At 49.3% G+C, this 26157-nt stretch overlaps 13 protein-coding genes across 13 annotated transcripts; 5 read left to right on the top strand and 8 right to left on the bottom strand.

Moving 5' to 3' along the window:
• Positions 1 to 358: 358 nt before the first annotated feature.
• Positions 359 to 3758, bottom strand: N7511_002810 (uncharacterized protein; the record flags this gene model as incomplete). Its single annotated transcript, XM_057125235.1, has 2 exons — positions 359 to 546; positions 599 to 3758. The coding sequence occupies 2 exons, from the start codon at positions 3756 to 3758 to the stop codon at positions 359 to 361; spliced, it is 3348 nt and encodes a 1115-aa protein (XP_056987394.1).
• A 947-nt stretch (positions 3759 to 4705) lies between these two features.
• On the top strand, positions 4706 to 7132 carry N7511_002809 (bifunctional aminopeptidase/epoxide hydrolase; the record flags this gene model as incomplete). Its single annotated transcript, XM_057125234.1, has 9 exons — positions 4706 to 5113; positions 5173 to 5257; positions 5315 to 5531; positions 5590 to 5707; positions 5763 to 5882; positions 5941 to 6070; positions 6117 to 6409; positions 6463 to 6950; positions 7006 to 7132. The coding sequence occupies 9 exons, from the start codon at positions 4706 to 4708 to the stop codon at positions 7130 to 7132; spliced, it is 1986 nt and encodes a 661-aa protein (XP_056987393.1).
• Positions 7133 to 7331: 199 nt separating this feature from the next.
• N7511_002808 (uncharacterized protein) lies at positions 7332 to 8324 on the bottom strand (the record flags this gene model as incomplete). The annotated part of the gene is made up of 1 exon (XM_057125233.1): positions 7332 to 8324. The coding sequence occupies one exon, from the start codon at positions 8322 to 8324 to the stop codon at positions 7332 to 7334; it is 993 nt and encodes a 330-aa protein (XP_056987392.1).
• Positions 8325 to 9185: 861 nt separating this feature from the next.
• N7511_002807 (TIP41 family protein) lies at positions 9186 to 10114 on the bottom strand (the record flags this gene model as incomplete). The annotated part of the gene is made up of 3 exons (XM_057125232.1): positions 9186 to 9299; positions 9357 to 9747; positions 9813 to 10114. The coding sequence occupies 3 exons, from the start codon at positions 10112 to 10114 to the stop codon at positions 9186 to 9188; spliced, it is 807 nt and encodes a 268-aa protein (XP_056987391.1).
• A 587-nt stretch (positions 10115 to 10701) lies between these two features.
• On the top strand, positions 10702 to 11961 carry N7511_002806 (aurora family serine/threonine-protein kinase; the record flags this gene model as incomplete). Its single annotated transcript, XM_057125231.1, has 3 exons — positions 10702 to 10791; positions 10843 to 11775; positions 11827 to 11961. The coding sequence occupies 3 exons, from the start codon at positions 10702 to 10704 to the stop codon at positions 11959 to 11961; spliced, it is 1158 nt and encodes a 385-aa protein (XP_056987390.1).
• A 289-nt stretch (positions 11962 to 12250) lies between these two features.
• On the bottom strand, positions 12251 to 13081 carry N7511_002805 (mitochondrial inner membrane protease ATP23; the record flags this gene model as incomplete). The annotated part of the gene is made up of 3 exons (XM_057125230.1): positions 12251 to 12478; positions 12533 to 12792; positions 12850 to 13081. 3 exons carry the CDS (start codon positions 13079 to 13081, stop codon positions 12251 to 12253), a joined length of 720 nt encoding a protein of 239 aa, XP_056987389.1.
• A 216-nt stretch (positions 13082 to 13297) lies between these two features.
• Positions 13298 to 14819, top strand: N7511_002804 (glutamate 5-kinase; the record flags this gene model as incomplete). Its single annotated transcript, XM_057125229.1, has 5 exons — positions 13298 to 13337; positions 13405 to 13592; positions 13668 to 13778; positions 13827 to 13922; positions 13974 to 14819. 5 exons carry the CDS (start codon positions 13298 to 13300, stop codon positions 14817 to 14819), a joined length of 1281 nt encoding a protein of 426 aa, XP_056987388.1.
• Positions 14820 to 15127: 308 nt separating this feature from the next.
• N7511_002803 (putative beta-1,6-glucan biosynthesis protein (Knh1)) lies at positions 15128 to 16223 on the bottom strand (the record flags this gene model as incomplete). Its single annotated transcript, XM_057125228.1, has 4 exons — positions 15128 to 15196; positions 15255 to 15822; positions 15895 to 15995; positions 16047 to 16223. 4 exons carry the CDS (start codon positions 16221 to 16223, stop codon positions 15128 to 15130), a joined length of 915 nt encoding a protein of 304 aa, XP_056987387.1.
• A 209-nt stretch (positions 16224 to 16432) lies between these two features.
• On the top strand, positions 16433 to 17446 carry N7511_002802 (signal recognition particle receptor subunit beta; the record flags this gene model as incomplete). The annotated part of the gene is made up of 2 exons (XM_057125227.1): positions 16433 to 16645; positions 16712 to 17446. The coding sequence occupies 2 exons, from the start codon at positions 16433 to 16435 to the stop codon at positions 17444 to 17446; spliced, it is 948 nt and encodes a 315-aa protein (XP_056987386.1).
• A 138-nt stretch (positions 17447 to 17584) lies between these two features.
• N7511_002801 (putative short chain dehydrogenase/reductase) lies at positions 17585 to 18852 on the bottom strand (the record flags this gene model as incomplete). Its single annotated transcript, XM_057125226.1, has 4 exons — positions 17585 to 17644; positions 17702 to 18624; positions 18692 to 18725; positions 18775 to 18852. The coding sequence occupies 4 exons, from the start codon at positions 18850 to 18852 to the stop codon at positions 17585 to 17587; spliced, it is 1095 nt and encodes a 364-aa protein (XP_056987385.1).
• A 302-nt stretch (positions 18853 to 19154) lies between these two features.
• N7511_002800 (cystathionine beta-synthase CYS4) lies at positions 19155 to 20887 on the bottom strand (the record flags this gene model as incomplete). Its single annotated transcript, XM_057125225.1, has 4 exons — positions 19155 to 19748; positions 19808 to 20484; positions 20547 to 20581; positions 20634 to 20887. The coding sequence occupies 4 exons, from the start codon at positions 20885 to 20887 to the stop codon at positions 19155 to 19157; spliced, it is 1560 nt and encodes a 519-aa protein (XP_056987384.1).
• Positions 20888 to 21976: 1089 nt separating this feature from the next.
• On the top strand, positions 21977 to 23424 carry N7511_002799 (hydrogen/calcium exchanger domain-containing protein; the record flags this gene model as incomplete). Its single annotated transcript, XM_057125224.1, has 2 exons — positions 21977 to 22782; positions 22833 to 23424. The coding sequence occupies 2 exons, from the start codon at positions 21977 to 21979 to the stop codon at positions 23422 to 23424; spliced, it is 1398 nt and encodes a 465-aa protein (XP_056987383.1).
• A 195-nt stretch (positions 23425 to 23619) lies between these two features.
• N7511_002798 (putative cyclin-dependent protein kinase complex component) lies at positions 23620 to 24435 on the bottom strand (the record flags this gene model as incomplete). The annotated part of the gene is made up of 1 exon (XM_057125223.1): positions 23620 to 24435. The coding sequence occupies one exon, from the start codon at positions 24433 to 24435 to the stop codon at positions 23620 to 23622; it is 816 nt and encodes a 271-aa protein (XP_056987382.1).
• Positions 24436 to 26157: the final 1722 nt, after the last annotated feature.

The raw sequence follows: 26157 nt of genomic DNA, 5'->3' as shown, positions 1-26157 counted from the left end.
ATTTTTTGGGTATGCGTTCACGTTATATGCTTCTATCTATTTGATATGTGAAAACAATCGGATTTTCGATGAATTGAACCAACCCAGGGAAAGTAGATCAGCAATGGAAGGAAACAGGAAAGCAGTTTATATGAGTAAAAGAACAGATCAAACAGCAATACATACATTCCCCTTTCATGACAATTATGTTCTTTAAATCATCAAATATTTCACGGGTTAACATCATGGTATCTCAAAAACATGGGGAGATCAATATAAACATCAAAAATATGGACATAAAAAAAAAACAAGAATGCAGTAACCCCTGGGCATTGAATCGCCCAAAGGGTGATGATGATCGTATGGCCTCATATACTTCCTAGACCAGTACCCACTCGCTGCCACGCTTAATGAATTTATCAAGCATTAAGCTCACGTCAGCTAGTGCAAACCGACAAATATAAAAGCCAAAAAATTCAGCAGCATGTCGTGTGCTGAGCTCCAGGCCAACATGGGTAGGAGACGAGTGTTTAAGGCCAGGATCTTCAACTTGATGGGCAATTTGCTCTGTTTGGCATGTTAGCATGATTTAGGTTCAATATGCCGCAATATTCCTTACCTAGCACTTGAGCAGCATCGAATAGTCGCGCCAATGCCCCCATATAGTTTGCATTGGGCCCAGAGAACTCAAGCTGGGTCACATTGCGCTTTGCACGCGTTCCATGAACGGATGTCATAGGAACAGAGTTGAGGGTCAGATTGTCTTTATTGCTTTCACGTGCACTCGGCGTTGGAGTAGTTGTCCCCAGCCCAGAGGTTTTTGCTCTGATTCTTTTCCAAGTCAGGTATGATTTATTAGGCGCGCTTTCAACAGGAGCAGGCTCATCGGGGGTTGAAGCAGGCTTGAACAGTGGCATCGAGGCCTGCACACCAACCTCATTGCCTAGCTTTTTAGACAAAAAGGCCTGAACTTGGTCAAGAACACTTTCAAACGACTGCATCTCCTCCAAGACTGCATCTGCGTCATACGTATCGACCTGGGCCAACTTGAGCAGAGCAGCTGTCAAAAGATCACAGTTGGACACTTTGTCTTCGAGAGCCTTGAGTTTGACATTCTTAACACGCCAGACATCTCGTGGAATAAAGAGCTTCTCCGAAAGATAGCCACCATGGGGATGAGCGAGCGTTTGGTAGAGACACCTCATCAACCAAAATGGGCGGAGGAGGAAAGACTCCGGACAAGGTTCCAGAGGAAGTGGTGCGTTCAAAACCAGTGAGTTTGGACGTCCGAGAGCAGTAGGAGAGTGAATATTACTGTCAAATAGGTTCATCCCGCTAGTTGGCAAGCCATTCTGATTGAAGTTAAAGTTGGCGAGGGTCGGAGTAGGCATAATGGGAATGCTGCCAGCCATTACAGCCTTCTGGGTATCCAGGGATGGGAATGCACCACTCCATGGCGTGCTTGGAGATTCTGGTGCAGTATCGGAAATCTGAATTGGAACTGAGGCGTTTCGAGCCCGGAAGGGTTTCGTACCGGAAAGTACTTTATCCAAGCCATCTGGAGCCGAAGGTACTTTACCCATAGGCCGCGCGGATAGTGGTAATGGCGGGAGTTCAGCCTCATCATCTTCATGAGTGCGGGTTTGAGCGAGAGTGACATTTTCTATGAACGAACCCACCGACGGATTGCGCTGTGTAGGATGTAAAGTGGAACGGGAACTTGGAGTAGAAGCGCGGGCAGGATCTGCAGTAGGCTCATCCTTGGGCAATGGTACAGGTGGGCGGCTGGTCATTGGGGTTGCAAAGCCTTCTAGACCAGACGTATTAGAATCGGCTCGGGAGCGGGAATTTGTCTCAATTGTGAGCTCGCGGGTGTTCAGGTTAGATAGTCTCCGGGCACGAACTCCTTGACCGGCAATTGAACTGATAGAGCCAGAACGGTTGGACATCGAAGTCCGCTTGGGGGCAGGGAAATCAGACGACACTGGAAGAGGCGGCAAGGCAGAAGATGGAGGCAAAGAGGGAAAGACATGTGGTGGAATGATATGGTCGTCTAACGGCAGAACGTCATCTTCCGCAAGAGTCGACAATGCCGCACCTGTGCTTGCGACATTGGACGTTGCAGAGCTTTCCCATGTTCTCCCAGACACATTGCTCGAACCCGATTCTCGCGGAAGAGCCGACTTGGATGATATTCCGAATTCGAAGTCATCCATTACGTAGCCCTTGGTCATTTCCTCCAACAAGCGCTCTTCTTCTTCTGCTTCGTCGTCCAGGTAGTCCGAAATGCGGGCAGTGGGATCAACGGTCTGGTCCTGAAGTCGACGTAATTCGCGATCACGGTTCATTGCCTCTGCCTCTCTTTCTGCCTCTCTTACCCTTTGCTTCGCCAACTCAATGTTCCGGCGTGCATTCGCAACCACATCATTATCACCACTCTCATCTTCATTGTATTCTATCACTGGCTCCAGACCATCATCATACGCAGCTTCGACAGCTGCATCGAGAGCAGCGTCAAATTCAGCTTCGGTATCATTGCTGAGACGGCGGCTGGTCCGACGACGAAGATAGACTGATGACGCTTTTGAGTTCGTAGATGATGGTGACGAGGCGCCTGATTCGTCAATCGTGTCTAGCCACGAAGTAGATTCGTTGGTTTCTTGATTTATCACGGGTAGCGTCAGAGATCCGAGTTGATCTTCCATCGCGGAGGGTTTGAGAGATTGGCGCCGTGGAGGGAGTGCTTCTATGGGAAAGCCCTTGGTCTCTTCCAACGATAGCTGGTGGTGGAGCCCGAAGCTAGAATGTGCGGAACTCTGCTGGCTGTCGACCTGAGAATCATCGTTTACCGAATGAAGCAACTCTCCGTACGACTCTTGACTGGGGGGACGCTCAGGGAGAGCCTTATCATCGCTCTCAGGGAGGGGGAAATCCATACGCTGGAGTTCCGTTACTCGTATCATATAAGTGTCGCGAATTTCTTGTAGTTTGAGCTTTTCTTCGTCGCCCCCATTGCTACGGAGCATGACAAGCTGCAATAGATTGCAAGCGTCGGAGTAAGCATCCATGGCGCCCTCGAAATTGGCAGCATTGTCAAGAAGAACCGCCGTGTTTGCTTTCTGAAGTGCCTTTGAAAGCATCGCTTTTTGGGTTTGACCGTGCTGTCGGATCTCTGGATCCCCCTCCAAGTCATTGAAAGGAATGGTGTCCCCGCTATTTTGCGCCACATGATCTTGCGGGACTTGATAAGCATATGTCGATTCGATGGAGGGCTGAAAAAGATTATCCGAGGCTGTGATAGAAGAACCAAGTTGTGATGATGTTGAGTCCGCATTGAATATGGGAGATTTCTCAAGCGCTGGGAGGTTGAGCATTGGAAGCCCATTTGCCACGGGGACACGCTGGGGACTGTGGCGGCTGTAGCCGGAGATAGATATCTTTGAGCTCCCGCGGCGATGACCGGTATATTCTGACGGGCTCTTGCTAGATGCTGTAGACTGTGACCAACGATTCAAACTACCCAGCCCTTCTTTGATAGGGCTGGTAGGACCAAGGCCCTCCGGAGGAAAGTTTGCGACGTTCTCTGTGAGCACTCCCAGGCCAGTTGGGGTCACTGCGCCTGATGGTTTCACCATTCGAGTCCGAGAGCCGGGCCGAGACGAACGAGAGGATGACCTGTTTGGAGGCGGTGCCGGGGGTAGTTCCGATGAGAGGGGCCCCGCTGGATGCCGCGGATAAGACGAATGGGGGTCATCCTCCATGGCTGAGTGGTGAATCATTTTCGCAAAGCGATAGCGGTATCAAGGTAGATATTCTCAACGAGCGATCAAGTTTGAATATTATAGCGCGGAAGATCGGATATAACAGCACAAGCAGTTGCTTCCTCTCGAGGCTATGCGCAGTTGGCAAATCGTAGTTGGTAGAAGAATTGGGTATAGGGAACCGTGTGTTGGGTGTCTTCACTCATTCTTCGGGAAGTGCTGAAGTGATCGTATGCTTCGTGAAGATCCTTGTTCGAACCCCTTGTCTTAACACATTTCGTAAATCTTATGATCGGGTCGATTTATAGCAAGACAATCGCTTGAGAGGGAGACATGGTTTCATGCAATTGAACCTAGTACACTTCCGATCAGATATGAGGGGGAGAACATATGGGGAAATAGCACTCACAGATGGAGTATTAAGTGGAGCACCGCACGACAAAGTCCAGATCGCAAAGCTCTTACACTGCAACAGCCTAAGAATAGCAAGCAAATGCGCTCTGGGGTTGTCTGAGGTCAGGGGAACCCATCCACATTCAGGGGCGGTGTCGTGGGGCGGTGGGCGAATGGGAGGGAAATCAAGAGAGGACGGTTGCGATGGGCACAAGATGAGCAGATAGGGGCAAAGAGGACTCAGTGAATAGACGAGGAGATGAATAAATGAACCCGATGAACAGAGAACAGACAAACACGCGAAATCAATAGCGAGACTGAGAAAAGGGGTGTCTCCCTAGCTGGTATAACACATCGCACAGGGATAAAAGGATGAACCAGGATGGGATCTATAACAAAGTCAATTGGACCCTATTCTCCTCTACTCTCTGCTCTCTCATGTCCACTGTCTACTCTATAACGTCAGTCGCTACTCGAACTGTCTCATGTTCCCTTCTGAGGTGTAAATAGTGTCCCGCTTAGCAACGGAAAACAGAAAAAAAAACCCTCCCCTCCCCCCCTCCCACAACCTCATGACTTTGTGGAAATCGCCTTCTCTCCGGAGCTTCAATTTCTCTTCGTTACGTTCAGCGCATATCACTGTGCGCTTCAACCAAGCCCGCAAGATGGTCACCAATCCGCGGGATCCGAATACCGTGAGTAACTACAACAATTGGCGGTCTACCCACATCACCGCCAATTTCGATATTCTGTTCGACCAGAAGAAGCTGGTGGGCAATGTCGTTCATCAGTTCAAGTCCATCACCAATGCCGAGTCTCGTGAGATCATTCTAGATACTAGTTATCTTGACATTGGTACTGTGAAGGTCAATGGCCAGCCATCCAAATGGGAGTTGCTACCCCCACTGGAACCCTATGGGGTTCCCTTGAAAATCACTCTTGAGCAAGGGGTTGAATTGGATGGCACCGTTGAGGTCGATGTATGTTTGACTCCCCATTGTCTCAGGTTTATAAGGAGTTCCATCTCATTCAAGCATAGATTGCCGTGCAAACCACCGACAAGTGCACAGCACTGCAATGGTTGACTCCGGCGCAAACCTCAAACAAGAAGCATCCGTACATGTGTAGGTTATCTTTCAGTAGCAATGCTCTGCAACTGTACTGACAATATCGCGTCCTAGTCTCGCAATGCCAGGCAATCCATGCCCGGTCTATCTTCCCTTGTCAGGATACCCCGGATGTGAAGAGCACCTTTGATTTTAATATCACTTCCCCTCTTCCGGTCATGACCAGTGGTCTGCCCATTCGAAAATCCTCAGAGACCAAGTCTGAGCATCAGCTGTATCGATTCCACCAGTCGGTGCCAATTCCCAGCTATCTCTTCGCTATTGCCAGTGGGTAAGAAAGTCCCTGTGGCGCTCCAAATCCCTTATATCTACTGACTTGAAGTCTAAAGAGACGTCGCAGAGGCTTCAATTGGACCCCGGAGTGTTGTTGCTACCAGCCCTGACAAGCTGGATGAATGTAAATGGGAGCTCGAAGCTGATACCGAGAACTTCATCACCACAATCGAGGTAAAGAAAACGGAAGGAATCCTTCTTGACCTGATCGAATACTGATATGCCGTAGAAAATTGTCTATCCCTACGCCTGGGGCGAGTACAATGTCTTGATCTTACCGCCCAGTTTCCCTTATGGTGGCATGGAGAACCCTATCTTCACTTTCGCTACTCCAAGCATCATCTCCAAGGTATGTCTTATCTCATCTCACAGTATAGTCTTTGATGACAGGAAACTGAGAAACCCAGGATCGTGAGAATATCGATGTTATCGCGCACGAACTGGCTCACAGTTGGAGTGGCAACCTTGTCACCAATGCCTCTTGGGAGCACTTCTGGCTGAACGAAGGTTGGACTGTTTATCTGGAGAGAAGAGTAAGTCACACTGAAACCTTTCTGTGTGCGTGTTACTAACTACTTAATAGATTCTGGCTGCTGTGTACGTCTTCACGGCTTTATTTCATTTAAATGGTACGCTAACTTTCGCAGCCACGGCGAAGCCTATCGTCACTTCTCAGCCATCATTGGATGGAAGTCTCTGACTGATGCTGTCGAGCACTTTGGCAATGATCACGAGTTCACTAAACTTATCGTGGATCTGAAGGGTAAGGACCCTGATGACGCATTCTCCAGTATCCCTTACGAGAAGGGCTTCAACTTCCTGTTCTACCTTGAGAACCTTGTTGGAAAGCCCAAATTCGACAAATTTATTCCTCACGTATGTTGACCCCCTTTTTGCGTTTTTCGATCCTTATTAAGCCTTGTTCCCAGTACTTTACGACATTCAAGTGCAAATCCCTGGACTCCTATGAGTTCAAGGCCACGATCTTGGATTTCTTTGCGTCAGATGCCGAGGCATCCAAGCTCTTGAACGACATAGACTGGGACAAGTGGTTCTATGCACCAGGCTTGCCGCCCAAACCAAGCTTTGACACGTCGCTTGTGGATGTTGTCTATGAGCTTTCCAAGAAATGGCAGTCCCTTCCTGGATCGTCCTTCAAGCCTCAAGCCAGTGATATCAAGGGCCTGACCGCAAACCAATTGGTTGTCTTCCTTGAACAGATGCTCTTGCTGGAGAAGCCACTCACTCCGGAGATCTCGAAGTTGATGGGTGATGTCTACGGGTTGTCCAAGAGTGAGAACATTGAGGTTTCCAACCTCTATTTGCAGGTTGGCATGAAGGCCGGCGATGACAGCGTCATTGAGCCGACCACTGAGTTGCTTGGCCGCATTGGACGCATGAAGTTTGTTCGACCTCTGTAAGACCTCCCCCATCTAAGTTCAAAATGCTTGTAATACTGACAACTCTCTTAGCTTCCGCAATCTTCAAAAGATCAACCGCCCTGTTGCCCTCGAAACTTTCGAGAAGTACAAGGACTTCTACCACCCTATCTGTCGCGGCATGGTGGAAAAAGACCTCTTCGGCAAGAAAGAAAACTAAATTTTGACTTAGTTCAGTCGGTTCTGTACCAGAAATGAAGATGTGAACACCATAAATAATTTCATATGCAAAGAAGAGTAGGGCAATTAGTATTGTACATATTTCGAAGTTCCATGTGAAAATCCACCATACGTAGACATCAAACAAATGCCTCAAAAACGCCAGTCAGGATTTCGCTCCGTCTCAGTTACTATCCATATTATTTGCTTGACTCGACAAGCTTCTTGTCCGCCTCGGAGTACCCGAAAATACCATGGGTCTTCTTGTCGGCGCTTCCAATGGCAAAAACAATATCGACCTCGTCTTTCTTTGCAAGCTCCGACAAGACTCGCCTAATGTATACGACCACCTGGGCAACCTTAGCCCAGTCAATCTCTTCGCCATCGGGTCCAGTCTGGCTGCCCTTCCAGAGGTTTCTCCAGACAGCGGCACCGAGAACCGCATCACCCTTGGCCAATCCCTCATCATATGCAGCAATGATTCCACGCCATTGAATGAAAAGATCCTTCAAGTACTTGTTACGGATCGTGCGGCTTCCCAGGTCATGGTACACGTCCATTCGGTGTTCAGCCTCGTGCGAAAAGTGGTCGATCAAATGACGAGAGTAGGTGGTAACGCTTTCGCGGTGGGGAAGGGCACGAAGACGGACAGTCAAAAGGTACATGTGGAGGAAAGTCACCTGAGACCACGTAGAGAAAGTTGGCTTAAGGCCGAGTTCTGCAGTAATGTGCACGATTAGTTGGTATCCAAAAGATTGCCAGGGTCCCAGGCCACGAAAAAAAGGGCCAAGCTTACCTTTATACCACCAGCCCTCTCCAACACCAAGATCCTCCCCAGCTTCCGTCTTAGGAACCTCGACACCTTTCTGCGATGCTTGAGGGATTTTGTAGTCCGCTTGGCTAGAGCAAGCCTCGAATAGCTTCTGGGTCATGCCATATGCGACATAGGTTTCAGCGGCAGTTCCAGGTCGACGGGAGAAGTTCTTGGCCATGTCAGCGACCTTGCCCTGCGAATACGATCGAATGGCGACAGTCGGGTGCAATGAGGACTGCCGGGTTGATCGCGTAGACGGGCATGTGGCGGATGCCAGCGGCGTTGTTGAGGTGGTGCTACGAGCACATTGGGACATGAAAGATGACCGAGAGCCGCGCATTTCGCGCGCCCATAGTGTTGACAATCTCCTGGATGACATAGTTGATGATTGAGGTGAATCGGTCTATCGTGATTGGCGACTTGCATCTTTTTTTGATAAATGGGCTGTTTGCACTGTTTGTTTGGATATACAATTTGATACTCGAGGCCAACCTACAGTCAAGGGCGCTCATTCATCAGAGCTTTCTAAGTGGATGCATTAATTGCTCTCTCTTACAATGCGGATAACATCCAATGTTGTAAATAGGGCGTTGCCCTTCGTGGCTTGTATATGTTCTCTCTAGGGTGAAAAGTTCACACTCTTTAGAAGCAGGCAGGCCTAAGCATAATTTCAAGTATTTGACTCAATCAGTATTGTAATATCTCTTGTAATATTTACGTCTTATCGATGGTTTTGATCATTAAGTATTTTGCAGTACTGCACCTCCATTTAAGTGAGGAATAGGGACAGGGGAATGGCAGATGGTGTATCTGCGCTTTCAGTTTGTACCTGGCTGCCTTCGGCACCAGGTTTTCCTATGTTTTGGGTATGGAATTGGGCATATTTGTAGGGCTGGTACCCTCTATCTCACTACGGGAGCCAGCTCATTTTCTGTATTTGATATTATCAGGCGTACGGCTAAGGTCCTAGTTCAAGTGGATAGAAGCGCCTGCATAGCCATTACGATACTGATCAGGCTGCAACAGGTTCATTGAACTTTGATTGATTGGCCCTATTTGGAGTATTGGACTGTTTTAGATTTTTTTTGCCCAGATACCACAAGTTACAATATGCTTGATCAATGTAGCTCTGATCTGGATACCGATACAAAACCCCAAGGTCTTGAAATCAAAAGGCAAGGTGATACACATAGTGAAAATCAGGGCTAGGACATGCCATGAAAAGGCAAGTTGTAGATCCTCATACACTGAGATCCACTCGTTCAGTGCGATGTTCAACAACAGGGAGAATCTCTGAAAGTCGGTTGGCATCTCTCAAAAATGCTGGGATATCGTCCCTGGTGGCCGCCAGCATCTATGTGTGATTTAAAAGTTAGCGGACCTTCAATAAAAACTACAGAACATTACATACCTCGCGGACTTTTCCATAATCACACTCCTTGGATAAATATTCTCTAATCACCTCACGGGTTTCAAAGTCTACGTAGACTCGGGTATCTCGAAGTCGGATCAAGACGTTATCAAGTCTCATAAATAGCCTTGACAGCAGAAGCAGTCTTCCGGGCATCACTCGGATTTTGCAAGATAACATCGCAATTCCATTATCGGCCAGTTCATCCTCGTAAAGCACAACCTCGTCGAAAAATACGATGGGATCTGGACGTTTCAATAATTCGATCGGAATTGGTTTCGTTGTTTCTTCGAATGAGCGCGCATTGGGATGAAGAGTACCCTTGTAATCAGTACTATAGGACCAGTCGAATGGCTTCACGACTTCTTTGATGCCTTCATGTGTTTTCTCTCTGTAAATCGAGAAATATTAGTATAGATAAAGCAATGTATGGGGATGGATATTAGATGCCAGTACCTGCTCTTTTGCCATTCTCTTGAGTATGCGACCTGAAGCATAGATTGACCGGTCTTGTCCACCAGATCCAAGGCATCAAACGCATTGAAGTTAATGCCCCAATCACCCTTCTCTGACTCGATTGCAACATAGTTGTCACCAAATATCATTTCTGGGGGTGTGATCCCCAACTTTTGGGTCATTCCCTCAATCGGGTTGGCTTTGAGGATGGGTAGCTTTTGTGTTGAGATCAGGAATCCATTGATGCGAATCGTGTTGGGCTTCTTCGCCTCTGGAGACACTGTTGCCTGTGTTGTAGCCATTGTGGGTGATATCCACAGCTATTGCAGCTAGCAAGTACGACCAAGACGAGAAAATGGACCTGAGATCTATAAACGTTTGCGCTCGGAGCTGATAGCGATAACCCCGCGGACGGAGAAAGAGGCGGACCGACAGCCCGAGGTGTTTTGTCCGGCAGAATAAGCTGGTGACTGCGACGGTGCAGTATGCTATAAGGTGAGGTGTAAAACACATATAGTCTGTGATATAAGTGATACAAACATGATCATTGAACCTACGTCATTTTAGTTGAAGGTATAGCAGCTTTGTGAATGTTATTCAATGCATTCTGGCCCTCAAAGCGGAAAGGAAGGCGGTGACTCGTACAAAGACGACATGATGACATAAGCAACAGGTTGCCTCGGAGACGCGCTTGGGATTCCCCAAACACCCGAGCTTTGTCTCTCTCTCGATCTTTGCGATCTCTTTCCATCGACCAACACCAAACGACAACAAGACCATGACCGCCTTATACTAACATTATCCAGCTTTTATCCCTTTATCGAATTCTTATTTTGCTCTTGCATTGCCTGTCCTTCTACTTTGATTTCCCCCACAGCCGAGTCTCACCATGGCGACTAAGACGCTTGAATCTCGCTTTGAGCATTTGTCTGTCAAAGACGAGAAAGAGGGAAGCAATGAAAGGAGCTATGGAAAGAAGGTATTTGAACGTGTCCGCTGTGTGCGAATTAAGTTGCTGATATTGGTTCAGGGCTCTGCCTCGGCAGGCGTCTCACAGACAAACAGCAACTCAAACCGAGCACAATTGCTCAAGTTGGCCCTTCAAAACAACAATGACAACAAGGTCAATGCTATGAATGTTCCTCCGTCGCCGGGCAAGGGTCATGGAACGTTAGTCTCCCGAAACACCGACGAAAATGGTGAGAAGCGCACCCCTTCTCTTCATGAACAGCCCTCTATACCGAGGGAACTGCATCTGGGGATGTTCGAAATCGGCAAACCTCTTGGAAAGGGAAAGTTCGGACGAGTTTATCTGGCCAAGGAACGTTCATCCGGCTTTGTGTGTGCACTGAAGGTGCTGCACAAGTCCGAACTTCAACAGGGTGGAGTCCAGAAGCAAGTTCGCCGTGAAATCGAGATCCAAAGTAACCTACGACACCCGAATGTTCTAAGACTCTATGGTCACTTCCATGACAGCAAGCGTATCTTTTTGATTCTCGAGTTTGCCGGTCGTGGAGAGCTTTACAAGCATCTTCGCAAGGAGCACCGATTCCCAGAGTGGAAGGCTGCCCAATACATAGCTCAAATGGCTGCGGCACTGAAATATCTCCACAAGAAGCATGTTATGCACCGTGATATCAAGCCTGAGAATATTCTTGTTGGCATTCACGGAGAGATCAAAATCAGTGACTTTGGATGGAGTGTACACGCCCCCAACAACCGACGTCAGACGATGTGCGGAACTCTCGACTATCTGCCCCCAGAGATGCTGCACAGTGGCTCCCAGACCAACTACTACAGCGAGAAAATTGACCTGTGGAGTTTGGGTGTTTTGACCTACGAGTTCTTGGTTGGCGAGGCACCATTTGAGGATACTCCCATCATGACCCAACGGAGAATTAGCCGGGCAGATATGTCGGTCCCATCATTCGTGAGCCCTGAGGCAAAAGACCTCATCAAGAAAGTAAGCTTAATCGTCTTTTGCATACGTGCTTCTTTTGTTAATACTTTATAGTTGCTGGTCCTTGACCCTGCGAAGCGAATTCCTCTCGATGAGATCCAGCGTCACCCTTGGATTGTCAAGCACTGTGCAAAGGATGAGCAGCCTGTGAAACGGACCTCTGGTTCCTCTAAGGCCGAGAAAGCATGAATGATCCCTACATGACAGGTCTTGGGGTGTTTTGGTGTCCTTTTTGTCTTTTTTTTTCTGCCCCCATGTGGATGGAGTCTTTGGAGCTTCTAGTCTGTTTAGCATTTTTGGGCGCGCTGGTTTGTTTCTGGAGTCTAGTTAGGAGAGAGTGTTTTACATGATACGGCGATATGTTGCTGTTTTATTTTGTTTTCAACATCGCCAATGAAATATGGTACATTCAAACATACATATCTATGATACAAGGGTGGAGAATTTATAGGGCGGATTGTCAAAGAAGGGAGTGGTATCATCGGTAGATTTCATCAAAAGGTCTGGTGTCCCTGAAGCAGCTGTCCCAGACTTCATTGACAACCCTCTCAGCATGGGCCTCGTCTTTGCAGGTCGGGCGAGCCTTCACAGAGAGAATAGCTCGTCTGCGGACACACTCTTGATGCTGTTGTGTAAGTTTCCACTGTCCTCTCCTGAAGAACTCGCGCGCCCATCTGCATTCGCCGCTGAGCGAACTAGCCCGAATCTAGATAAAGTTAGCTGCCGTAACCCAGTAGAGCAAAGACAAAGTAGTATATACCTCGGTACAGGCTGCGTGTCGCAGATTATTGGACCAATTGACCTTGAACCGCAGGTGGTCAAAGGCATGAACCATCTCATGGGCCATTGTGTCCTCGAGATGTCCCTGGTCCTTCATCTCATTCGCGCAAATCAAAATCCCATACTCGGGGTCGAAACCACCGCCCTTTCGATCCGTACAGCGGCGGCAATAGATATTGTGATTATGGAGATCACCTCCTAATTGTTGAATGCTTTCACTAAGGAAACGGATAGTAGGACCTGCGCATTGATCATGTAAGTTTACAGCCCCGGTTCAAGTCTCAGCAAACAACGCACTGTATTGGAGAAGATAATCGCGCTGCTCTTCACAACGCTTACAATCTGCGGCTTCATTTCGGGTATCTCGCGCGACACGGAACTTCTCGATGCCTTCGTTGGACATCTTGCCGGTGAGGATGGAATAGATGTTGCGGAATTGGGTCCATGTGTCATCACCGGGGATGAACCCTGTCGTATCGGGCTTTTCCTTTGTAGGCGCAGACGCACCTGGCGTTTGGGAGTCTGTCATCGTGAATTCTGACTTTGGTTTGTTAGATGGTCGCGCGCAGTACAGGAAGAACCTCCGCAGCGAGCGGTGGTTAGTGGCAGAATCATCCGGCTTCGGGCAAAAAGTGACTCCTCCGCGGACAATTGCCACAGGCAGTCAACAAGGATTCTGTGTACTCCTTTTGTTTCTCATCTTGATTGACTGCAAGATCCATTTGGATCGACTGGATCTGACATTATGGCAGCAACATCAAGCCTGACAATTGTGATTAAACTCGGTGCGGGGAATCTATACATGCGCGATGACTCGAACCGCCATACTGACAGCTTTGGTTCTTATTATAGGGACGAGTTCAATCGTCGACGAAAAGACACACGAACCAATTTTGTCAATTTTAACCTTGATTGTTGAAACGGTTGCAAGGCTACACAAGGAAGGCCACCGAGTTGTCCTTGTATCGTCTGGCGCAGTGGGGGTTGGTCTCCGCAGGATGGATGTCGACGAAAGACCAACATATCTTCCACGGATACAGGTATGAGACACTGGGCCGTGGATTAGCGCACCATTCCGACATGTGTTCCATGTTGAAGCTAACCACCTCTTTCAGGCACTCGCTGCAGTTGGCCAATGTCGACTGATGAGTCTGTGGGACAACCTCTTTTCGCACCTCCGCGTCCCTGTAGCCCAAATTCTTCTGACGAGAAATGATATTGCAGATGTATGTGTCTTTCTTCATATTTCTTTGCAACACTGACGTTCAATCCAGAGGACCCAATATGTCAACGCCCAAAATACCTTTGGACAGTTGTTCGACATGGGAGTCATTCCTATTGTGAACGAAAATGATACCCTGGCTGTTTCTGTAAGAGCTCCAATCTTGTCATTCGTCGTCAATTACTGATAATGCTCCTAGGAAATTAAATTTGGCGACAACGATACCCTTTCTGCGATTACAGCGGCTATGGTCAAAGCCGACTACCTTTTCTTGATGACTGATGTCGATTGTCTTTATACTGCAAACCCACGAACTAATCCTGACGCGAAACCTATTGAAGTTGTGTCCGACATTGCCTCTCTTGAAGCCGACGTCTCATCAGCTGGCTCCTCTCTTGGAACTGGAGGCATGAGTACGAAGATCGTGGCTGCTAAACTTGGAACCAGTGCTGGTGTCACCACCGTCATCACCAAGAGCTCGAAACCAGGCAACGTCCACGAGATTGTGAAGTATCTACAACACGTTGAAGCTCGCTCCAATGGCACAGCAAATGAACAAGATGCCCCAACAGCCCCTCTCCATACCCGATTCCTTCGGTCTGATACACCGGTTCAATCACGAACTTTCTGGCTGCTACATGGGCTTTACCCGCACGGAACTTTGTTCATCGACCACGGAGCCTATAATGCCCTTTTGAATAAGGCAAATTTGCTCCCAGCCGGAGTGGTTGGAGTTGAAGGTCATTTCGGCCAACAGGAGGCTGTTCGTCTAGTTGTTGTAGAGCGTCCATCCCCCGACGCTCTGAATGGCGATTTCTACCACCACGCCCAGGAGCCGAAGGAAGTCGGTCGTGCTTTAGTGAACTACGGAAGCCTCGAGATCGCGCACATCAAGGGACACCGCAGTACAGAAATTGAAACGCTGCTTGGCTATGCCGATAGCGATTATGTGGCGATGCGGGAGAACATTTCGTTCCATCCTGAAGATATCGTCAGTCATCCGGTAACACCCTCATTAACGCCGGCACTTGATGAGTGGAAGTGAAAATAATTAGCATCATGTCCGATCATTGATTATACGCATTCAACGAACAACCGAGACGAAAGATTTCTTGCGCTCAACCGCATTGGATAGAAATAGGCATGCTGATGTTCCCATTCGTATTGGATATTTGTTTCAATATATAGCTGGGGATATAAGCACAAAAAGTTCAAACAATACAAGGCCATCCAATTGGCCAACAAACGCCAAAACCATGACAACGGGCCATAAAACACAAACACACAAATATCTTCTCACTGATGTGAGCGCCGGTGGTCAATATTCATCAAGATTATGATGTAAAGAGATAATCAGTCCTTCCAGCGGTCGAGCCATTTTTGCATTCTCTTGTCTAAGGTGGGCTGAGCAGCAGGAGCAGCCTGGGTTGAGGGATTAGCTTTCGGGCCGCCAGTATAAGACAGAAAATGACAAACATACCGTGTTCTCAATGCTGTTTGCTGTCCACGTAGCATAGGCCATTTCCGTGTACTGAATTGTTGGAGCCCCAAGATAGGCAGTAGCAATTGAGAATGGGAAAGGCGGATACTGAGGAGTAGCTGATCTAGTTGCAATAGTTGACCCAGCCCTCTTGGGCATGGGGGCATACTTCGTTAGGCCAGTCTGCTCGCCGAATGGGACAGTGTGCTGGTCAACAGCGGCGGCTGCAACGGCGGCAGCTCCAACACCGCCGATCGCCATCACTTGTCGTCTCCGCAACTCATTGTGGTCAGTTTCACTGTCCACCGTCGGTGTCGGGAACTGCAAGAGGGTCCCAGTCGATGGAACGCTTAGACTCGAGATGTTGAAGGTTGGAGGAACTTTCTCCTCGAGTAGGTGATCATCCTGGACTATAGGCCAGGGGATTGCAGTATGGGGCTTCAGTTTCATTGTCTTGATTGCGTCCATGACTTTGGGGGAAAAGGAGCCTTTCATGTTTCGCAGGGTGAAATGAGATGTGAATCCGGACCAGTACCCTTGAGAGTCTGTAGAAACCACTTTGAGGAAGCTGATTGAACATGAGAGCGATGGTCAGTTAATTCACCCTTTTGGTATGTCTCAACGGGAGAATTCGTCTTACTATGCATCAGGGTCGTTCCCACCAATACTTTGGTCGACTCGGAAAGAGACGCTATCCCCGGAAGAATAGGCGCCATTCTCAATGACTTTGGATAGAGAATCCTACACAGTGGTGAGCAAGTGTCCAACGTAACTCTCGAACCAACAACGTACATATGAATCTGTAGTTTCGTCGCCAGCGCAAAGATAGAAGTCATAATTTGAAGGCTCTTCACTATCCAAGCCCCAAAGAAGGCTCACAACTTCTCCGCCATCGAAACTCAGGCCATTGATCTGGGCGCAGACCAAGGCAGCAAATGACAGCACGACTGCCGGAAGTTGGACTCGCATACTGAGATGGTTGACAGAGATGTCTTTCCAGAGAGGAATCTCCCCAGAGGAAAGAGACCACACATCCCTTCATTTCCCTGTGGTATGCAAAGTGGACATTCCTTTCCTTCAAAGGGCGTCTCATACATGTCCCGGTGGTCTGTGCGGGCCACCTCTTCTCCGTCATCAGCCCACGCCTTCTTCTCCGCGCACACTCTCCAGTCTCAACCATGTCGAGCAAAGCAGGCTGGGATTCGGTGACAGGCATTGCCACATTGCTATTCGATGGCAACTTGGTGGCCATTGCCATTGCCATTCTCTTCACTTTCGGTGTCCCAATCACATTGCACCTGTTCTTCTTCCAAGCGGTTGCATCTCCGCCCTCGAGCAACTTTCTACTCCTAGGACCCAGCGGAGCTGGCAAAACTGCTTTCACAACCTTGGTAAGATCCAATATCTAATATCATGTCGGGGATAATCAAAGGGGCTCCTTGCTAATAAATCTATAGCTTGAGGCCAAGTCTTCCCCCGCGTCGAAGAAGTCGCAAACCACCCACACCTCTCAACAGTCGACTCTGGTAACTGTTAGCCTGCCACCCGATGTTCCAACTGCTTCCAACCGGTACCGTTCGGTCAACGATCCTTCCTTGAAGGAGGCTGCACGAAACCCGATCAAGTACCGTGTAAGGGATACCCCTGGCCATGGCAAGCTCCGTGCCTCGCAGGGGCTATCGGAGCTCCAGGCTATGGCTCAGTCCAAGGACATTAAGACCCGGCTACGGGGTGTAGTCTTCATGGTTGATACCGCTGCCCTGGTGGACGAAACCACACTTCGCGACACCGCGACCTATCTTCACGATGTTCTTCTGGTACTCCAGAAGCGTGCTAAGAATGGATCGTCCAGCAAGCGGACCACCGAGATTCCTGTCCTGGTCGCCGCCAACAAACAGGATCTGTTCACGGCTCTTCCTCCTGGCTCGGTAAAAGAGAAGCTGGAGGCTGAGATTGACCGCATCCGCAATTCAAAGAACAAGGGTCTTTTGGATGCAAGTGCGGACAGTTCCTTGGATGACGATGAGGAAATCCTCGGCAATGACGACCAGGAAGCCTTCAGCTTCAAGCTGCTGGAACATGAGGTTGGTGTCAAGGTCGAGGTGGTTGGTGGTGCCGTCAAGGGTGACTCGCAGGAAGAATATGGCTCTGGAGTGCGTCGCTGGGAAGATTGGGTTGGCATGTGCCTATGAGTAATGGGTTTATGACCAATCACTCTTTTGCTCTATTGTCTCGATCCAAAACAGTAAATAGATCGATTCTGCGTTGTATTTAATATGGCAGATACCAAAAGTGCATTGAGTTCTTCAGCGATTCTCCTATGTTTCGATCTAATTCTGCCATTCCCAGTCCAACCCAAGTGTCTCGGTAGCCTGAGCATCAATCCAGTCCTACAGGTGATGAGCCCTGAAATGCAGATAGATCGGAATGAAAGATGAGATACTCACCCAGAGATCCCTTGAAACCTTCATATCGCCAGCAATCGAACTGGGCTCACACAGCGTAGCGATAGGTATAAAGTACTGACCACGTATATTCTCCTCTCTCACTTCAGTGGCAGCAGCAAGATACAACGCTGTCGCAGCCCCGTCCTCCAACGTCTGGCCCCAAGACGAGCCTCCCAATCTCATAAGCCAACCGAGGAACGACCCAAAATAAGAAGACCAGTCAAGCCATTGATCAGTGACAATATTTCCGGGGAAGAAAGAATTGACATAGATATGCTTACTAGCCGGATCTCGATCATTCAAAAGCCGACGACTAAGCTCTTTTGCAAACAGAATATTACCGAGCTTTGACCGGCCATATCGCCAAACTCCATCGTACAAGACGGGCCATTTGATGCGGCAGGACGAAGTCAAAAGATCGAGATCAAGCTCCTGGCATGTCAAGTGCAAAGACGAACTGGCGACCACGATCCGGACATCGCCGTTGCGTATTGTTACCACGCCATGCTTCAACAGAGGCATGAGCAACGTAGTCAGAACTTGGTGGCCGACGCAGTTTGCCGCGAAGACACCCTCGATATTCTGTGGCGAGCGGGTGTATTCATTGGGGACACCGAGAGCTTCATGTTTGTGTGAGATATCACTGAAACGGTAAGTGGAAGGAAAAAGAGACACTCTCTCACCTGCGTTGCAGACCAGGATGTGGACTCGATCTGTCATTTCTTGAATCTTCTCCGTGGCAGCTTTGACATTCTCGATATCTCCCAAGTCACACTTGACAAACTTGACTCGAGGGTCATCTTCGCTGAGGGAGATAGCCTGGTTCTGTCGCCATTCATTGCAGGCAGTGATGAACTTGTCTTGGCTTCTGGCGAGGATGATCACTCTCGCTATTCCATGGCAGAGAAGTTGAGCCGTGATTTCTAATATGTGTCAATTTGTTTCAGTCATATATCTAGCATGCCAACTTTATGTTCTCAGATGGCAAACTGTACGTGCCTTTGCCAATGCCTGCGTGCCCACCCTAGTCAAGGATTAGCCTTATAGTTGATGTGATAGTCAGGATGATTCACCGTGACGACAGCCACTCGGTCCTGCAAATCCGGCACATCTTCCAGAGAAAAGTTACGGTAGGTAAATATTCCAGTCATTTTGTTCGGAGTTGAGAAATAGTTGAAGTTGTCATAACTGGAGGTGTAGCAAGTATACGTCATCGCCACCAGTACCATTTGAACTATGCTATTCTCTATGTGTATTAAGTATGCATCATATTCAACGCCAATTATCTTTGCCCAGGTATCGTGTAGTTGAATCTCACTGAGGCCTGCGCAAGAGGAAATAAACGCCCATCCCAAATATCAGAATGCCCAATGTTGAACCTCTACCCCCAAGAAGCAATTTATCATGCCGAATACATTTTGGACAGATAAATATCGATCCGATCAGAAGAAGCTCAGGCCTGAGTTGCCTTGCTCTGGTGCAGCATCCAGGTAAGGAGATCGACCTTGGTAACGACAGCCAAAGGCTTCATAGCACCGCTCTCATCTTTCTCGGTAACAACGGCGGCACTGTTCCACTCGAAGAAGCGGTTCAGCACACTGAGAGGGGTGTCCATGGTGATTTCAATGAAGCCACGGCTGCGAGCCTGAGGCTTGAGGATATCCTTGCCCTTGCCGAGATCACGGGGGTCGGTGACAACCTCGGAAATCTTGGAGAAGTCAAACATGACATCGGAGACAGGGCTCTGACCGGAAGCTCGCCCGTGCGTCAGACGGCTAAGCACATTGCCCAAAGTGACGAGACCCACCAGCCTGCGGCCCGAGGGGGCGAGGACGGGGAGCTGGTCAAAGCCTCGGTCACGCATGATCTCAATGGCGGTCTCGCAGGGCGAGCTGGCTGTAACGGCGGTGATGGGCTTCAGGCGCAGAGCGCTGACCTTGGCATCGGCCAGAGGGTTAGACTCGGGCTCGGTCTCCGTTGTGGCGGCAACTTCAGCGGGGACTTGGGGGAGCAGGTCGTTGGCGGCGAGCCAGTCGTCATCAGCGAACTGGAAGGTATTAGTATCGCGGCATTTTGAATTTGCATGTTGCATTCATCTGGTCTTACCTTGGTGAGGTAACTGCGAATGCTGTCGGGGAGAACCACAACAAGCACGTCGTCCTTGGAGAACTTGTGCTCCTCATTAGCCTTGACGAGAGCGGCAATGGCACTGCCACTGCTACCACCAACGAGCAGACCCTCCTGAGCAATCAATTGGCGAGAGTACTTGAAAGATTCCTTATCGGCCGTCTTGTACCAGTGATCCACAGCCTGTCGGTCAAGCACATCAGGAATGAAGTCGTATCCAATACCCTCTACCTTGTAGGGCTCGTTGGCGCGAGCATCGTTCAGAGTGGAAGGCAGAGCCAAAATGGAACCAAAGGGATCGGCGGCGATCACTTTGATATCGGCATTGTGCTTCTTGAGACCCCGTGCAAGACCGGTAATGGTACCACCCGTTCCGGCACCGGCCACAATCGCATTGATCTGGCCATTGGTCTGGTTCCAGATCTCCTCGGCGGTACCGAGCTCGTGGGCCAAGGGGTTGTTCACGTTGCCGTACTGGTCTAGAATGTGGGCGTTGGGCAACTCCTTCTCGAGACGCTTGGCGACACCAATGTGAGACTCGGGCGAGTCATAGGCAGCCTCATTGGGAGTCCGGATGATGGTGGCGTTCAAGGCGCGCAGGACGGCGACTTTCTCGGCAGACATCTTCTCGGGGAGGGTGATGATAGTCTTGTAGCCTATAACGAATCATGGTTAGTTGATCCTTGATCACAATCCGATTCGATCCATCACTTCATACCCTTGACAGCACCAACCAGCGCCAAACCGATACCACTAAATCACCAATTAGCAACCCGGATCACACCATCGCGAAGAAAAGACGAACGTGTTGCCACTGGTCGGCTCGATGAGGGTATCACCAGGCTTGATGCGACCCTCTCGCTCAGCCTCCTCAATCATGCGCAAGGCAATGCGGTCCTTGACACTGCCACCGGCATTGAAATATTCCAATTTGGCGTAGACGGTGGCCTCGATTCCGAGGCTGCGGGGCAGACGGTTCAGGCGAACAAGGGGGGTGTTGCCGATCTGCTGGGTAATGGCATCCAGGGCCACTGGGGGGTTAAAGGTATTCGACGACATTATGGATATGAACCTCGACAGGTAAAAGAGAGAAGAGAAGAGTCCCAAAGGCGAAAAGTAAAGTTGCCGACTTTTTGCGCCCCGCCCGATGGTAGCCGGGGGTGGAACCCGGTCATTTATTCTGTTTAGTCTTTCAGTTCCGAGTTAACTTATTCTATACTGTTCAGTCGGGGTTGATTGTTAACTATAGTGAAGCTAAGTGGTAAGTGATCCAGTGACCATGATAAGATCAAAAGGTAACAGGTATAGACGACAGGTGGACTGCATACACGTCTTTGGTTCCTGCAAACAGGACCTATTCAACTTGTCCACCAACCGAGGCATGTACCTGATCATATACTCTCTTTGCAGTGCCTCAAGCGATTTGGACTAGTCAACCTGAAGCTACCCAGACGCTAGAAGGGCTTCACCGATCTGACGGGTCTTTCCTTTGACGATCTCTTTATCCACTCTGTCCTCCAATCATTCCACCCCAAAAAAGGCTAAACCAAGCTCTTCCTGCAGTGTTTTGGGTAAAGACGGGCCATCGGAGTTCTGCAGAGCCAAGACCGTGGCTGTGCATAGCCCACCACTTCTCCTCCAAACAATGTTCTTGTACAGTGCTTGTACAGTTCTTGTATACCTGGGGGTTTCCGCTGGGCCACTGCCAAGATGTCAGCCATTGGCAAAGGGCATTGGGCGCCGATGAGAAGCCCAAGGTGCCAGCTGAGTATTATTTCAGAGCTAAGTAGCACAGCAGCACATGGATGTGCCAAGACCTCCTGGCTGGAGAGATGCTCCAGTCCTGCTTCATGACCCTCAATCATTGGCTGATTGGCTAGGAGGTCTGCCAGCTGGTTGTTTTTCTTTGCCTCCTTTCGCACGGGCTAGAGCTGTATAGTCCCTCCCCTCCCCCCCCATAATCTGTCTTTGCTTTTTTCTTACCCTCAGCACGTTTTCCTGGTCTTTGCAGCGTTCTTCCTTTCATGTTTTAGTTGTCCATTGTCTAGCGCTCGATTCCCAGAAACAAAAGTCTCGATTATATTTTTGGGTCGCTTCACAGTCTGGTACTGTGCTTGCCCAAGTCATTAACCCCCAAGCGCTGCGATCATGAGCTTAATCAGGCCAGCCGAAAACCTAAACAGTGATCTGCGCCTCCGCGGGAATGGCGAGGAATCAAAAACCGTGAAAGAAAAGCCGTCGCAGAGCAACTCGATATTGCCCGTCAACTCGAATGGCTCCAAGCGACGATATGGCCTCTTTCGGGTCAAATCCGCGGGAGAGAGCGGTCGGACTGGAATCCACCCGTGGCACCTCCTCAAAGTATGCTTCAAGAGTGTTTGCACTCTGTCCATGGTGGTGAACATCCTATGGCCCTTTGTCCCGGCGGCCATCGTGATGCACTTCGCTCGACCCGATCTTCATGTCTGGGTGTTCAGTCTCAATTACATCGCCATGGTGCCCTCGGCAAATCTACTCGGTTTCGCAGGTGGAGAGCTAGCCAAGAAGCTACCCAAGATGTTGGGCATCTTGGTTGAGACGACACTCAGCTCCGTGGTGGAACTGGTCCTTTTCATGGTGCTATTGCACAATCATGACAAAACCGAACATGCCAATCTGATCCCCGTTATTCAGGCCGCGATCCTCGGTTCCATTATGGCAAACCTGCTGCTTTGCCTGGGCATGTGCTTCTTTGTTGGTGGTATCCGACGCGAGGAGCAGGTCTTCCACGAAGCGGTCAGTGAGGTTGGCACGGGACTACTGCTTGTTGCAGGCTTCGGACTTTTGATCCCTAGTGCCTTTTACTCGGCGCTGCGTGGGAGCGTCAATGAAGAGTTCACGCTGTATGAATTAGGCGATTATGCCCTCACAATTAGCCGTGCCACTTCGGTTATTCTTCTCGTAGCATTTTTGACGTGAGTAACTCCACATTGAAAAAGAGAAGTCAAGATCTAACCTTGAATAGCTACCTGGTCTTCAACCTACACAGCCACAACTCCATCTTCGACGAAGTCTTAGCGCAAGACGAAGATAATGATGAAGATAGACACGAAGAACGCGCCAGGGCCAAACTCACGTTGATCGAGTGCTTCGTTGCAATTACGGTCTCCCTGACTTGTGTTTGTATGTCTGCCGTCTTTCTGGTCCAAGAGATCGAGTTCATTGTGGCCCGTGGTGTCTCGGACAATTTCCTCGGTTTGATCCTTGTCCCGCTGGTCGAAAAGGCTGCCGAACATCTTACTGCTGTGGATGAAGCCTGGGATAACCAAATTAACTTTGCACTCTTCCACTGTCTGGGCCCTTCTATTCAGACTGCACTGCTGAATGCACCACTCACTGTCATTGTTGGCTGGGCAATGGACAAGGAGATGAGTTTGAACTTTGAAATCTTCATGGTTGTCCTCCTTGTCCTCTCGATTTTGGTTGTTGGCAACTTCTTGCGGGATGGCAAATCTAATTACCTCGAAGGAGCTCTTTGTGTTTTGGTATATTTCATCGTGGCTGTTTGCACTTGGTACTATCCTGGTGTGGAAATTGCTTCGACGAATCAGTCTTAACAAGAACCGACAACCAGAGGAAACCAACCCCAATATGTCTGATATAAATGTTTACTATTGACTCCAAAATATCATGAATCTCAATGTTTGAAAGATTTTAATTCCGGACCAAAGTCCTGGGAGAAATGCGGTCTGAAGACCGCACCTAGATAGCCACACCCATATTGAACCACAACGCAGACATGATCTTGAAAGCTATTCAGGAGACTTGAAGCGCAAGGTCTCATTCAGAAGCATCTGTGCATCAACCCGCAACTCAAAATTGGCTAAGAAACAAAAACTGATCTCCAGTTTCGACAGTTCCTGTTCGGAGACACCACCTACTTTGGCCACCCGGCTAGGTGAATACTTCAGGTCCTCCAGCGCCTTGGATGCTACCCATATACCAGCAAGCACCAACCTATGCACATTCCTCGGCATTACCCTTAGAACATTCTCATCCAAGGTCATCTTTGATATATACACGCTGGCCGCGAGATACACCGCCGTAGACATAGGACAATACTTGTGCAGCCTCAGCAGATACTCCTTCAAAGGAAAGGCAGGCACCTTCTTTGAAAGGAACTTCTTCGCCAGAATGGCCAACTGAACCGCCTCCTCTGTCGCGCGTGCCGGGTTAGGCGAGTCATTCGGATCATTCACATGCAACCCAATCGACTGCACACCCAGCTGACCCTCACCAACAGGCGTCCCACATTCCAGCGGTGTGGAGCTATGCGAGTTCAACTCATCCGTCCCAGAAGGCCTCTCGACAAACTGCGTCCCCAAAGCCTCGACATTAAAGCAAAGCAGGTGAACTGCAGCCTCGGGCGAAATATCAAACACGGCAGCGACATGATCAGCGGCATGATCAGCGTCCCCGATGGCACGACAGCTGTCGGGGTCGTCCAGTGTCAACATGGCAAGTGCGGGGCGCGTTGTCGCATTCACGTCGACCTCGACATCCCCGTTACTATTCCGGCGCGTGTCAGTGTCATCCGGCATGCACTCCGTTTGTGTGACGGCGGCCATTTTGGCCTGGAGGTTCATTGCGCGCAGGCGCAGGCTGCTCGGTGGATTGGGAAAGCGAGTGAGAGAGTGCACCTGAGCCTTGTGGATGGTGGCTCAGCAGTTGAATATCTCATTTTCTGACTTGGAATAGGAGGTGGTGGTATCGGTCTCGTGGCGATGTGTGATCACGGGGGAAGGGGAGGAGAGGGAGGGATGGAAGTGAATGGAATCAAGTATAGCGGCAAGGATAGTACGCAGTAGTTCCAGTAGTCTTTAAAAGGAGAAAATCAAAGTAGACACCAAACAAGAAATGAAGAACTCTCCAGTCTAGACTCGTTCAAGCAAGTTTGGGAAAGTTGAAAGTGTGCCAGGGGCAAAGATAAGGTATCAGCATTGCATCACTTTGATGCGTTGATTCAACTAAGTTATTAAGGTGAATTATAAATGAGATTGAGTCTCTGGATACAGGGATTTGCGTTCGATGTAACCAATAAATAATCATTCAATGCCAAACTCCTAATGTACAAGACATGTACATTTTACCATGTTCTTCTCCAGGGGTATTGGATGCATTCCGATAAGCGCCTTTAACCGGGTTTAAACGTATTCACTTCCTGCCTTTCTTCTCCGCACTTGAACCCTTTCCCCTCATTGTTTTCTTTTATCAAGAAACAGACATCGTAGGAACCAAAAATCAACACTCACTCCCGATATCCAAATCCATACCGCCCCATGTTGTAAACACGTTGAGCTCGGTCAAAGATGGACTCATAGCCATCCCGAATAATATCAGGCGTTTCAGGGGCCCAGGGTCGGGTACGATGTGTGGTCCGAGTAGGCTCAGGGACGTACGAATACATCCTTCGTTGGCGCTCATCAACCTGCGTTCGAGGTGAGAAAGGGGTCTCTGAATAGGGCCTTCGCTGGCGCTCACCCACAAACGAACGCGGAGACGCAGGCCCTCTGCTGTATGGCATTCGGTCTCTCTCGGGGATGCCCGAGCCAGTTGAAGAACCCGACATGCTTCTCCCATCACGAAAAGGTCTTCTCTCACCGACGGGCGAGCTCGAGCGATTTTGTCTCGCTCGAGACGTCGTAGATGGCTCTGCGAAACGAGTCTGCTTGTAAGACTTTGGTGCCCTCTCTATGATGTTGGGTTCATCGGCCGAATCATTGACAGGCTTAGTGATCGGTCGAAGCCGCTCATAGGAATGATCACGAGGTTGAGGCCGGGACTGAGGTCGATTTTCGCGAGCTGATTTTCTGCCTCTGTATGTATTGCGATCGATGTATATGACATCTGGTCGAGATCCAGGTCTGTCGCCAGTCCAGTGTCCTCCATGGGCATATGAATGGTGTCTTCTATATGTGCCGTGTGGGAAAGGCATCCAAATGGAGAAGGGCATGTTACTGTCGAATGGGTCCGTGTTGCAAGTATATCGATGACGATAACGCTTTCCTCGGGCCCAGAATGTGTCGGCGCTGTCGTGTGAGTAGTCTGGAGGTGACCAATAGTCATCGCAGTCTGGCGCAGGGTAATAGTCGCGTCTTCGAGGCTTTCGAAAGAATCCGTGTTTGTTAGCGAAATATTCCATCTATGTTGAGGTTAGCTGTTGGCCGTGATGTTTGAAACCAAGTACGCATGGCGACAGCCCAAGTAAATAGAATCTCCAAACAGTGACTCTATGGACAAATATAGACTCGAAACAGGAGCTGAAGAGGGACACAGCCATAGCGAACCGA

This window comes from Penicillium nucicola (genome assembly GCF_028828085.1).
Source record: "Penicillium nucicola strain IBT 29836 chromosome Unknown utg000002l, whole genome shotgun sequence".
Lineage (NCBI taxonomy): Eukaryota > Fungi > Ascomycota > Eurotiomycetes > Eurotiales > Aspergillaceae > Penicillium > Penicillium nucicola.
Note: the sequence above shows the minus strand (reverse complement) of the source record. Positions and strands in the feature narration are given on the sequence as shown.